Genomic DNA, 14,219 nt, shown 5'->3' on the forward strand with positions numbered 1-14,219 from the left:
ATAGTTGCAGGTTGAAAAGCCAAGTAATTTCTGATTCTCCCCTGATGTTAGAGGATTAAAGATTGGACATGTTGGATTTAAACATGCCCAATCCTTTCATTCTTACTGGAGATAAGCCTGTGGCAGAGGTGTTAAGCATTTTACTAACACTAGCAGACAGCAGGGAAAAATAGGGATAGTGGTGGCACCTGCCATGAGCCATTTATGATACTGGTGCCATCTTATATGGCAGAGGCTTTTTCCGCAAAGGTAAGACTGCTAACTCTATTCTTTCTAGCTATATCCAGGCAATGACCTCTCGGCCACATAATTAAACAACCGGTATTCTATGTTTAATAGGGTCTAGAAGCTTCAAGTTACACCTCAAGCAAAGAATATGGAGTATTTTGGGCACTAACTTACAAATTTCAACTACGATTTTGAGTAATTGCATCCTTCCTCCATTGAATGTATATGAATTTAAAAGATAAAAGATGTTACTTATTACCATACATGAACTGTCTAGGACTATACATAGTAGTCCTCAACTTTTCTTCATAATATAAGCCCCTGCTTGGTACTACACAGATATAGGTAAAATGTGAAATTAGTTTGAAAAAAAAAAAAAGGTCTTGAAGGAAGGCAGAACAAACATGTCTAGTTTGCTGGAGGCTTTCTCACTGCACACAATAAGCATTGGAGCCTGCAGCTTATTTTTCTCAGAGAATGGCCCCGCTATGGGTCAAACATTGCCCGGGGCAGAAAGCCACCTTTTATGTGTGTTCTGCTGGAGGGCAAAAGAGATTGGACTCCAAACTATGCAAGTGATGTGGTCTGTAACATGTACAACAGCCAAACCATTCATCACAGCTGGTCATGTACTGGTGGGTATTCCATAGCTGCACCGGAGCAAGTGCATGGCTTTTATTTGGGGTGAAAAAAGTGTTCTCTCTCTGAAGAATGCTATTATATATCATGATGCTACAGTAGTATTTTAGTTCCCACATCTATGAAATACAGCTGTGGCAAAAATTAAGAGACAATATTCAAATGTTCAGTTTGTCTGATTTTTCACTTTCTAGGTATATTTTTGAGTAAAATGTAAATTGTTCTTTTAGTCTATAAACTTCTGACATGTCTCTGAATTTCCAAGATATAAATTTTGTATTTTTTTTCTGACAAAGAAAAATGGTCAAAATTAAAAAAACAACCCAGTGCTTTCAGACCTCAAATAATGCAAAGAAAACAAGTTCATAATCATTTAGAAACAGTAATACTAATGTTTTAACTCAGGAAGAGTTCAGAAATCAATATTTTGTGGAACAACCATGATTATTAAAAAAAGCTTTCATGCGTCTTGGCATGCTTTCCACCAGTCTTTCACACTGCTTCTGGCACAAAAAGTTAAGCAGTTCTTCATTGTTTGATGGCTTATGACTATCCATCATCTTCTTGATTACATTCCAGAGGTTTTCAATGGGGCTCAGGTCTGGAGAATGGGCTGCCCGTGACAAGGTTTTGATGTGGTGGTCTTTTAATTTTTTCCAGAGCTGTAGATTTGTGAAAAATATTATTTTTCCCACAAATGGCTACCTCTTCTTGCTAGAATATAACTATACTACTGCCTTCTCCTATAAATTTTAATGGAATTTCTATAATACTGCTCCTATGTACAAGAATATAGCTACTATAATACTGCCCCCTATGTACAAGAATATAACTACTATAATACTGCCCCTATGTACAAGAATATAACTACTATAATACTGCTCCTATGTACAAGAATATAACTACTATAATACTGTCCCTATGTACAAGAATATAAGTACTATAATACTGTCCCCTATGTACAAGAATATAACTACTATAATACTGTCCCTATGTACAAGAATATAACTACTATAATACTGTCCCTATGTACAAGGATATAAGTACTATAATACTGTCCCTATGTACAAGAATATAACTACTATAATACTGTCCCCTATGTACAAGAATATAACTACTATAATACTGCTCCTATGTACAAGAATATAAGTACTATAATACTGTCCCTATATACAAGAATATAACTACTATAATACTGTCCCTATGTACAAGAATATAACTACTATAATACTGTCCCTATGTACAAGAATATAAGTACTATAATACTGTCCCTATGTACAAGAATATAACTACTATAATACTGTCCCTATGTACAAGAATATAACTACTATAATACTGTCCCTATGTACAAGAATATAACTACTATAATACTGTCCCCTATGTACAAGAATATAACTACTATAATACTGCCCCTATGTACAAGAATATAACTACTATAATACTGCCCCTATGTACAAGAATATAACTACTATAATACTGCTCCTATATACAAGAATATAACTACTATAATACTGCCCCTATGTACAAGAATATAACTACTATAATACTGCCCCTATGTACAAGAATATAACTACTATAATACTCCTATGTACAAAAATATAACTACTATAATACTGCCCCTATGTACAAGAATATAACTACTATAATACTGCTCCTATGTACAAGAATATAACTACTAAAATACTGCCCCTATGTACAAGAATATAACTACTATAATACTGCTCCTATGTACAAGAATATAACTACTATAATACTCCTATGTACAAGAATATAACTACTATAATACTGCCCCTATGTACAAGAATATAACTACTATGTATTCATATAGAAAGAAAAAGTTACAGAAATATACAAATAAAAATTAGCAATATAGAAAAATAAACAGTTTGACACAAATCTCCATACTTTAATGATGCCTCTGTATATTGAAACCCTAAGGCAAAGACATTATAGGCTAAAACATTATATATAGACTACGAAAATTCAAACTATAGCGGGGGGTTTAGATGATTTCTTGTAGACATGTTTCTATCCACACCCTACAAAAGAATCCAAGCACAAGTGTTTATCCTCTTAGATTGACACCTCGTCCCTTCTGCCCATAACAAAGCTCCAGTTATTACTGTGTAATTGTAAATAGATTAAAGAAAATGATGAGGATTGTATTTTAGGAATGCTTTTAGGATCTACGCTAAATATTAAAATGACACGTCTCAATAATGTCATGCTGTCCTGTCAATAAAATATGAATTTTTGGGCGGAAAGCACTACATTAATTTGATTTTAGCTGTCTCTATAAAATACTGTACATCAGCTTAAAAGTAGTATATTCCCTATATAATGAGAAGCAGTTGTAAGTTGCCTGGACCATAGTAGCTACTTATAATTGTGTATTAGTAGTGGATGCACATGAATTTACCTTAATAGGTACCTTTTTTATGCTATTTTCATACTATCAAACTTTCAAAGAAATAATTTTTCTGCCCAATTCATCTCCTAGCAACTGCTTAGAAATACAGAACATTATTTTCTGGTTCTCTTCCAGTGTTATCACACCTAGATTTATGGTTACGGCACTAGATAATAAGCTTAATTATATAATATATATACTATGAGCCTAAAAATGAACAGGCAGGTAGTTGCTAACTACCTGCCTGTTCTACGCGACACTGACTCAGAGCTGTCTCTGCCAGCGATTCAGCTGCTCCATGTCAATAGAGCAGCTCTTCCTCTCCCTGGTAGCTCGGGCATGACTTTCGATGTCATAATTAATGAATGATAGCCTCAGTTAGGCAACTGGGTGCCGGTTGTTAATCAGCATGATGTCAGCTTTCGCGCCCAGTCAACAGAGTGGAAGAGAGGCCACTGCTCTGTTGTGACATCAGAGGAAGCCGCGGAATCATTGGCAAGAGCGGTCTGTGACCACAGATCGACGCCAGGCACAACATGCAGGTAGTCAAAGTAACCACCAAACAGTGCAAAAAATGAATACACTCACTGGACATTTCAACCCAAGAAGGTAATAAAGTGCAACTGGAGTAACGTTAATTAAGTACCCAAGTCAAAAAAGACCAATGTTAGGCAAAGAGCCGTTGAGAGCAAAATTAAATATCCACAAAGGTGCAATAGTAATAGCGGTGCCACTCTTAAGGGCATGTCACACTAAGAGATATCGCTAGCAATATCGCTATAACTAGTGACGTTATAGCGATATTGCTAGCGATATCTCTGTGTCTGATACTTACCAGCGACCGGCTCCCCCGCTGCTTATCGCTGATCGCGCGAGAACGTTCAGGACTGTTTCTCGTCGTCAGCTTCCTGTGGCGCTTCCTGCTGTGAGGACGAGCGACGCGTGGAGCCGGGCGGGAGGACGCAGGATCGCCTGGTGTGACAGGTAAGTAGCGATCCCCGTCCCCAGCGATGTCGCTAGTGAGATCTGCCTGTGTGGCAGCTCACTAGCGACCACTTAGCGATGTACCAGCGATCCTGACCGCGTCATATCGCTGGTCGGGATCGCTGGTACATCGCTAAGTGTGACAGTACCTTTACCCATAGTCCCCCTTCACAGAGTCCCGGAACACGCAGCCCCTGGGAAGGGGGTGTGAAGGGGGACTATGGGTAAGAGTGGCTCCGCTATTACTATTGATACTATTTTGCACCTTTGTGGATATTTCATTTTGCTCTCAACGGCTCTTTGTAGCCATTAGGGAACCCTTATACTTACCTAACATTGGTCTTTTTTGACCTGGGTACTTAATTAACGTTATTCCAGTTGCACTTTATTACCTTCTTGGGTTGAAATGTCCATTGAGTGTATTCATTTTTTGTACTGTTTGGCAGTTACTTTGATTGACTTTATAATTATAAGTTGCTACTCTCCCACCTCTATATATTTATAATGCCAGGCTTGGTGGAACATACTTGTTTGTCTTTCCCCTCTGTTCATGAACTTTATTATTATGTATTTATGACATCATGTGATATTGTATTTGATAAATAAAATGTTGTATTTTTATATACTTGGGATGTACACTGTGTTTTCTGGTATTATAGTACTTAATGAGTGTTCCTATCATACTAACTTTTTTCCTGGTCCCAGTGTATTAAACTCTGAGGATCTTATATGATGCAGACATAATGTATCTCGTTCTAATTTGTCTCACAACATGCAGGTAGTTAGCAACTATCAGCCTGGTAGTAACTAGTCACATTGTAAAAATAAAAAAATAGTCCCGCATATTCCCTTTAAGGATAATCATACGTATTCTGATTTTCTTAGTTATTCTCTTGCCTGGTGAAAAGGATTTGTTTATCTTTCCTTATAGTCCACCGCCTTTGATTCTGTAGTTGTATTTATGTAAAGGTAACAAAAATAACAAATACAGAATAAAACAATATAAGGAAACCGTCTAATGATACATATAAAACAAAAATCAGGAGACAAACGTAAACTAAATAAATGAAAGCATCGAGATTTAGTAATTTTTTTTTATCATTTACTATACAGAAATGTTTATGGCATGAATTACTATATTAGAAATATGTATACACAAGTACATGACAATAGTTTTTTTTGTTGTTGTTTTTTTTTTTTTTTTTACAATAATGTATATTATACAATTCTACATATAATTTATATACAGATCTGAATGCAGCACCGGACTCATACGGATATAAAAACGCTGAATATTTTTAGAATCGTTTACCCCGGGCGTTTCATGTAGTTAATATAGTGTTGTTAGTGTCTTTAACCCTTGCGTGGCTGGAAGCTATAACCCCCAAAACCGTTCACTAAAAAACACTGATATATCGTAACTAGTGATGAGCGAATGTGTTCGGATAAGGTGTTATTTGAGCATGCTCGGGTGCTAACTGAGTGACTTCGGCGTGCTCGAAAAAACATGTTCGAGTCCCCGCGGCTGTCCAACAGCCGCAACACATGTAGGGATTGTCTAAGAAACAGGTAAACCCCTGCATGTATTGCGGCTGTCGAACAGCCGCGGGGACTTGAACATGTTTTTTCGAGCACGTCAAAGACACTCTGTTAGCACACGAGCATGCTTAAAAAACACCTTGTCCGATCGTAACCCTTCTTAATCCTCTGGACAATCCGTATTCAAGCTTTGTACATAGTATGTGGCCATGTGTGTTACTAGCGAGGCTGCCAGGTGGTTGATAAGAGAAAAAAAAAATAATTAGCACTATGTTCACTGGGACCAAATCACCTGACATAGCAAAAACCTATTTATATGTGCTGGTAAGTGACAACCACTGCCATATGCCAGGTATAAATATCACAAAAAAACACGGCAAAATCAATGCAACCAGAAATATAAAAGGTTACATATAAAATTATGTATTTTACTACTTGTCACCAAATCAGAAGCCCCTAAAAATCTGTATTATACTAGTCTAGCGGTGTCATTACACCGTTTGCAAAAAGTGCTATTTTAGGGTTTATTGTGTGCATATGTGGTTTATAGCCCCCCTAGAATTTCATCCAGAGTTACTAAATTGGATAAGAAATATTCATAGATTGATAAGTTCATATCCACTATCGCCATCCCATCAGTTCCACTTAATTTCTTTCCACTGAACCAGTGCCATATGATTCTGACTAATCCACCCCGGATTGTGAAACGTAGTGTTTTTAGTGAATAACAAATCATCATTCATCTATTTTAACTTTCACATGTTCATAAAAGGACAAAAATGCCCAAAATGACTAATATATCTTGTGGTAAAATCCCATATTCCGTTTCTTTTTTTTTTTTTATTTAAGTACAACCCAAAATTCTGCAAGGGTCTCTGTGCCGGCTTCTGGCTGGTCTTCAGTTTTGCATTTATCCAACTTTTAATTGTTGCTTAGTCCTATATATCCCCATTATCCATCTGAGAGGCTATAAAAGTAATCCCTTTTCTCATTTCAAGGGAACAGACGTTCGAATAATCAGATGATTGCGACGCGCAATCTGCATGACACATAAAATCTATATAAAAAAAAAAACGAAGATGTAGCTTATTCCCAAGTGCCTGTTATCTTCATTATTGGGGGGGGAATGTGTTCAATGGACTTTACCAGGCGAATGTTTTTTGTGTATTTTTTTTTTTTTGATTGGCCACTTATAGTCATATTGCAGCAATCCGAAACGGGTAAACGGATCCACGTTACCGAGGTTGTTACAGCACAGCTGTTGAGATGAACTTGCATTGACGGGATCCTCATCCATGGAGAGAACCGGGCTGCTCACTTGGCTATGTCAAAAAGTTACCATTCAAAAATATCACAAACTGGCAACAAAAAGTTATATGAAGTCTAATAATACTGGTTTTCAGGTCCTGAAGTTCTTGACATCAAGGACAAGTGAACACTTCAATGGCGGCAAGGACATTTCAGCAACCATCAGTCCAGAGGCTCCTGTTTTATCCTCATTGTGTTCGGCTGCGCCCTTCTATCCTCTCGGCACAGTACATATTCACTAAACTGCGAGGAGTCAACGCCACCCCCACAGGAGGCTGCTACGTGAAATCCTTTTTGAAAAAGTCTTTCAAGAACCTGAAAGAAGAGGAGAAAAAGTAGTTTACAGGAAAAGTTTTTCACTGTAGAATTCACATAGAAGTCACAAGTTGAAATTTAAAGGAACTGCCTCATCTTGAATGAGTCAAATTGCAAAGTGCAAAATTATTTAAAATCTTCTCCGTTCACAAGAATGGAAGATTTTTTTTTTTTACCTCTTTAGTTTTGTTACTCATTCTGGAGGTTACCGGTCACTTCTTTGGTCTATTAGGGGTGACCAGTTTCCTATGTAAGGAGCACACTCTTGCAAACCCTTTGATATAGAGCTTGGGCAAATTCTGCTATAAAGCTGGTGGGATTGTTCTACCTCCTGAGCTGAGTATTTTATAAAAATGTTTTGAGCAATCAGTCAGGGTGTCAAAATCTGGACCCTGCCAATCCCCAGGACATTGAAAGGTAATGAAAGTTTTAATGTTATGGTCCCTTAACCCCTTCACCCCCAAGGGTGGTTTGCACGTTCATGACCGGGCCAATTTTTACAATTCTGACCACTGTCCCTTTATGAGGTAATAACTCTGAAACGCTTCCATGGATCCCGGTGATTCTGGCATTGTTTTCTCGTGACATATTGTACTTCATGTTAGTGGTAAAATTTAATTCATATAACTTACGTTTATTTGTGAAAAAAACGGAAATTTGGCGAAAATTTTGAAAATTTCCAACTTTGAATTTTTATGCCCTCAAATCACAGAGATATGGCACACAAAAAACTTGATAAAGTAACATTTCCCACATGTTTACTTTACATCAGCACAATTTTGGAACCAAAATTTTTTTTTTGTTAGGAAGTTATAAGGGTTAAAAGTTGACCAGCGATTTCTCATTTTTACACCACCATTTTATTTTTACAGACCACATCACATTTGAAGCCACTTTGAGGGGTCTATATGATAGAAAATACCCAAAAGTGACACCATTCTAAAAACTGCACCCCTCAAGGTGCTCAAAACCACATTCAAGAAGTTTATTAACCCTTCAGGTGCTTCACAGGAATTTTTTGAATATTTAAAAAAAAAAAAAATGAACATTTAACTTTTTTTTCACAAAAAAAAAATCATTCAGGTTCAATTTTTTTTATTTTACCAAGGGTAAAAGGAGAAATTGGACCGGAAAAGTTATTGTGCAATTTGTCCTGAGTATGCTGATACCTGATATGTGGGGGGGAACCACTGTTTCGGCGCATGGCAGAGCTCAGAATGGAAGGAGCGCCGTTTGACTTTTTCAATGCAAAATTGGCTGGAATTCTGATCGGACGCCATGTCACGTTTGGAGAGCCCCTGATGTACCTAAACAGTGGAAACCCTCCACAAGTGACCCCATTTTGGAAACTAGACCCCCCAAGGAACTTATCTAGATGTGTGGTGAGAACTTTGAACCCACAAGGGCTTCACAGAAGTTTATAACGTACAGCGGTACAATTAAAAAATCATATTTTTTCCACAAAAATGACCTTTTCACCCCAATTTTTATTTTCCCAAGGGTAACAGGACCCAAAAAGTTATTGTGCAATTTGTCCTGAGTACGCTGATACCCCATATGTGGGTGTAAACGACTATTTGGGCGCATGGCAGAGCTTGGAAGGGAAGCAGCGCCATTTGACTTTTTTGGCTGGAATTGAGATCGGACACCATGTCGCGTTTGGAAAGCCCCTGATGTACCTAACAGTGGAATCCCCCCACAAGTGACCCCATTTTGGAAACTAGACCCCCTAAGGAACTTATCTAGATGTGTGGTGAGCACTTTGAACTCCCCAGTGCTTCACAGAAGTTTATAACGCCCAGGCCTGAAAATAAAAAAATCGTATTTTTTCCTCAAACATGATCATTTAGTCCCCAATTTTTTTATTTTCCCAAGGGTACCAGGAGAAAATGGACCCCAAAAGTTGTTGTCCAATTTGTCCTGAGTACCCTGATACCTCATATGTGGGAGAAAACTATTGTATGGGCCCACGTTGGGGCTCGGAAGGGAAGTAGTGACATTTTGGAATGCAGACTTTGATGGAATGCTCTGCGGGTGTCATGTTGCCTTTGGAGAGCCCCTAATGTACCTAAACAGTGGAAACTCCCCACAAGTCACCCCATTTTGGAAACTAGACCCCCCACGGAACTTATCTAGATGTGTGGTGAGCACTTTGAACCCCCAAGGGCTTCACAGAAGTTTATAACGCCCGGGCGTGAAAAGAAAAAAAAAAAATCATTTTTTTCCTACACAAATGATATTTTTGCCCCCAATTTTTTATTTTCCTAAGGGCAACAGGAGAAATAGGACCACAAAAGTTGTTTTGCAATTTGTCCTGAGTAGGCTGATACCCCAGATGTGGGGGTAAAACACTGTTTGGGCGCATGGCAGAGCTTGGAAGGGAAGGAGCACCATTTGACTTTTTCAACGCAGAATTGGCTGGAATTGAGATCAGACGCCATGTTGCGTTTGGAGAGCACCTGATGTGCTCAAACAGTGGAAACTCCCAATTCTAACTCCAACACACCCCTAACCCTAATCTCAGCCCTAACCCTAGCCCCAGCCCTAACGATAGCCCTAGCCCTAATGGGAAAATGGAAATAAATAAATTTTTTAAATTTTATTATTTCTCCCTAACTAAGGGGGTTTGATTTACTATTTATGGCGGTTTTTATTTTTGGCAGCTGTCACATGCTAAAAGACGATTTTTATTGTAAAATTAGTTTTTGTATCACCACATATTGAGAGCTATAATTTTTCCGTATTTTGACCCACTGAGTCATGTGAGGTCTTATTTTTTGCGGGACGAGTTGACGTTTTTATTGGTATCATTTTCGGGCACGTAACATTTTTTGATCGCTTTTTATTCCGATTTTTGGGACGCAGAATGAACAAAAACCAGCGTTTCATGAATTTCTTTTGGGGGGGTGAGTTTACACCGTTCCGCGTGTGGTAAAATTGATAAAGCGGTTTTATTCTTCGGGTAAGTACGATTACTGCGATACCTCATTTATGTCATTTTTTTATGTTTTGGCGCTTTTATGCAATAAAAACAATTTTATATTAAAAATAATTATTTTTGCATCGCTTTATTCTGCGAGCTATAACTTTTTTATTTTTTCTCTGATGATGCTGTGTGGTGGCTCGTTTTTTGCGGGACAAGATGACGTTTTCAGAGGTTCCATGGATATTTATATGCATCTTTTTGATCGCGCGTTATTGTACTTTTTGTTCGGCGGTATGATAATAAATCATTATTTTTTGCTTCGTTTTTTATTTTTATTTAAGGGGTTCGCTAAAGGGGTTAACTAATTGGACAGTTTTATAGGGCAGGTCGTTACGGACGTGGCGATACCAAATATGTGTAATTTTATTGTTTTGGTTTTTTTTTTATTTCCAAAAAAATGAATTAGGGAATTTTTTTTATTATTTATTTAGCGATTTTTTTTTAAATTATTTTTACACCTTTTTTTTTTTTTTTTTAAAAACTTTATTAGGTTGTCCCAGGGGGGACATCACTGTCCTGTGACAGATCACTGATCTGTCTCATCACAGATCACTGTGACAGATCAGCGAACTGTCACATGCAGTGCCGAAGGCTTCCTCATGCCTGCGCTTAGCAGGCAGTGAGGAAGTCAGCTCCCTGCAGGCCCCCGAAGGTCCCTGTCGCCATCATGGATCCGGGGGCCTGCAGGGAAAGAGCCCCCCGCAGCAGCGCTGCACATTGCGCTGCTGTGGGGGGCTCAGGGAAGCACGGAGGGAGCCCCCTCCCTGCCGATGCTTCCCTTTAACCCCCGGTACACCGCAATCGTGTTTGATCGCGATGTGCAAGGGTTAACATGTCGGGGCGGTCCGTGACCGCCCCTGACACATAGTGCCGGGTGTCAGCTGTGATAATCAGCTGACACCCGGCCGTAATCAGCGGTGCTCACCACGTGGGCGCCACTGATTGCGCTAAACGTACTATCCTGTCCATGGGCCCGGGTCCCATGGACGGGATAGTACATCTGATGTAAGAAAAGGGTTAAAGGGAATCTGTCAGTAGGATCAACCCTCTTAAGTCATCTATATGGGCAAGCAGGTCATAGAAAGCTGAATAATAATATACCTTGATATTTGCGATGTGATGTTTTAATCCAGAGAAATTCATGTTTTTCTTAATATGTAAATGAGCTCCTAAGAGCTATGGGTTGGACATAGATCTCCCTAGGAGTCTTCCTCCAAAGCTTAATGTAAAATGAAAGGATGAGTTACCAGTGTGAGACTTGTAGACCATGAGATCAGACTGCCAGTCATTACATCACACTGGTAATAATCTCTGGAGGCAGATTCTCAGGACGATCTATGTCCGGCCCATAGATCTTAACAGCTCATTTACATATGAAGAAAAATGTGGGTTTCTCTGGAATCATCAGATCTCAGATATCAAGATATCATTTTATTCCGCTTCCTATGACCTGCATGCCCATAGGAGGTTTGATCCTACTGACGGATTCCCTTTAAGGGACCGTAGCATTAAAGCTTTAAAGTTCAGTGATACTTTAACCAAATATTCCAAGATAGAAGCAGGACTGAAGAAAAATCAGTGAATGAAACGTACGATAGACGTTTAGGAATCTCAAGTATCCTATTTTTCTGAAAAGTTACATTTTTTCATCCCCCAAAAATTCCTGTTAATTACCGTATTTCCCTGGAGTTGAAACTGTCGATAGAAGAAAATTAACATGATACAGATGTAGCCAGTCCTGCATTAGTATCCATGGCCTACAGATATCTATCATGACCATGTTACTTGCACACTGTCTCCACACTAGGCTAAACAATGGCTTCGACCATGAGCAAACAGTGGCCAAATTGGCGCTCAATGAAGCTTAAATTTGGAATTTCACAATTGTCAATGGCAGGGGATCGTTAACCCGAGTGAGAGAAAGGTGGGAGCAGTTCCTTTCACACTATGTCTGCACGTACATTGTTGATTAGGAGAGGGAAGAAATTAAATAAAACACTGTGGAAAACCAAAATCCCTAAGCCAAAGTTCTGGAGAAAATCGTAGAGGTCTCATTAGCACAGTCTAACGCCATAAGTGCACTTAGTAGAAAAAGCCCGGCATTTCTATTCTAAATCCTATTATTTTTACAAATACAGATTCATCCCCCTGGGGCCATTTCCACATCTGTCAAAAATGTTTGATTTCTTTCTTTAAGGTCCTGATAAATGACTATTGCAAAACTACACAATAATGTAAATCTAGTAATCCAGACACTGGAAAACCTTGTAACTGCATCTGGTGGAAGATTTCTCAAAATAAAGCCGATATTTCTACATTTCTTGTATTTTTATTCTTTTTTTGCAACAAACTTGTCAGTATGGAACAAACAGAGATGTTATCAGCTAGAAATCTATGTGGCAATGGCATTGTTAACAGTTTAGGTGCTGGAGGCGTCATCACGGCAGGATGTCCCTATGGCCAGGACGTGTTACAGAGCGTTACTTGGGAATGAGGTTATTTTGGAGCATATGACTCATGTCTACAAAATCACCTGGGAACAAAATGCGGCATAAGATTGCTAATATCGCATAGTTTAAAATAAGCACAAGTCTTAAATTGAACCTGTCATCAGAATTGTGCTCAGTAAACTACAGACAGTGCCAGGTTGATGCTGTTATACTGATTAAAATAATACATGGGTTGATGAAATCCGTCTTGTAGTAGTTGTTCAATCTTTATTTGTAGTTTTCAGTTAATTTGATTCTCGTGCTCCGGGGCGGCTGTGAGCGGGCTTTATGTGGTGCTTTGCTTAGATATTCATCTGCATAGGCTTATGACAGGTCACTGATATGCCCCCCTATTTTACATACTGCATATACTATTATGGGGTTACAAAAAATAATTCAACTTCATCAAAATGGCGCCGGCACTGTAGCATGATACATGCCTAATATGTCTATATGCATTTATCCTTTATTCCTATACTATAATGGGGTAAAAAAAATATAAGCTTCATCAAAATGGCGCCTGTGCAGTAGCATCTAACGCATTCCGATATATGCTACTGCGCAAGTGCCTGCACCATTTTGCTGGAAAAAAAATTGGCTCCATCAAAATGGTGCCAGAGGCGGCTCCTGCGCAGTAGCATGTATTGGTGATAGATGCTATTGCACAGGCGCCGGCACCATTTTGATGGAGCTAATTTTTTTTTCTCCAGCAAAATGGCAGCAGCAGTTGAGCAGTAGCATCTCTCAAAACGCGAAAGATGCTACTGCACAGCCGCCATTTTGATGATATTTTTTTTTTTTACCCAACGATAGTACAAAACTAAAGCATAAATACATTTCTGCAGTCACTGTATATGACTACGTATTACTGTATGCTAGATAAATCGGGGGGGGGGAAGTAGCACAATAAGATCTTATCCGGTAAAAAAGGTGAAGGAATAAGTAACTGTTCATCTTTTTGGGTTGTCAAACTGCGCATAGTTTGGGAAGGAAAAGCTGCCGCATATAGCATATATTTGGAGGATAGAAGTGGTGATCTGCGCAGCCGATGAGGTATTCCCAATGAAAATATAAGGGACGTGGTATAACAAGAACAATGCAGTTTATTCTCAAAGCATTGCGAACTGAGACTAACTTCATCACCACCATTTATTGTGGTTGTCCTGATGAAGACGTTAGTCCAACTTTGAAACGTGTTGAGAAAAAAAAAAGAAGAGGATTCAAAGTTGGATTTTGTATTGGGAATACCTCATCGGCAGTGCAGATAGATCACCACCCCTATATTCCAAGTACAAGCGATTACTGATTTCTGAGAGTTTGC

General features: G+C 38.7%; 1 protein-coding gene across 9 annotated transcripts in view; it reads right to left on the reverse strand.

Moving 5' to 3' along the window:
* Positions 1–5,337: 5,337 nt before the first annotated feature.
* Positions 5,338–14,219, reverse strand: part of KCTD15 (potassium channel tetramerization domain containing 15) — a 47,308-nt gene continuing 38,426 nt past the window's right edge. For all 9 annotated transcript variants that reach the window (XM_073585244.1, XM_073585286.1, XM_073585262.1 and 6 more), the window contains exon 5: positions 5,338–7,423. In XM_073585244.1, coding sequence (XP_073441345.1) covers positions 7,271–7,423 — 153 coding nt within the window. In that variant the 3' untranslated portion in view covers positions 5,338–7,270. The remainder of the gene's footprint in view (positions 7,424–14,219) is intronic.

The sequence above is a fragment of the Dendrobates tinctorius genome, unplaced genomic scaffold (genome assembly GCF_039654945.1).
Source record: "Dendrobates tinctorius isolate UK_male_01 unplaced genomic scaffold, ASM3965494v1 ptg000009l, whole genome shotgun sequence".
NCBI classification, from domain to species: Eukaryota; Metazoa; Chordata; class Amphibia; order Anura; family Dendrobatidae; genus Dendrobates; species Dendrobates tinctorius.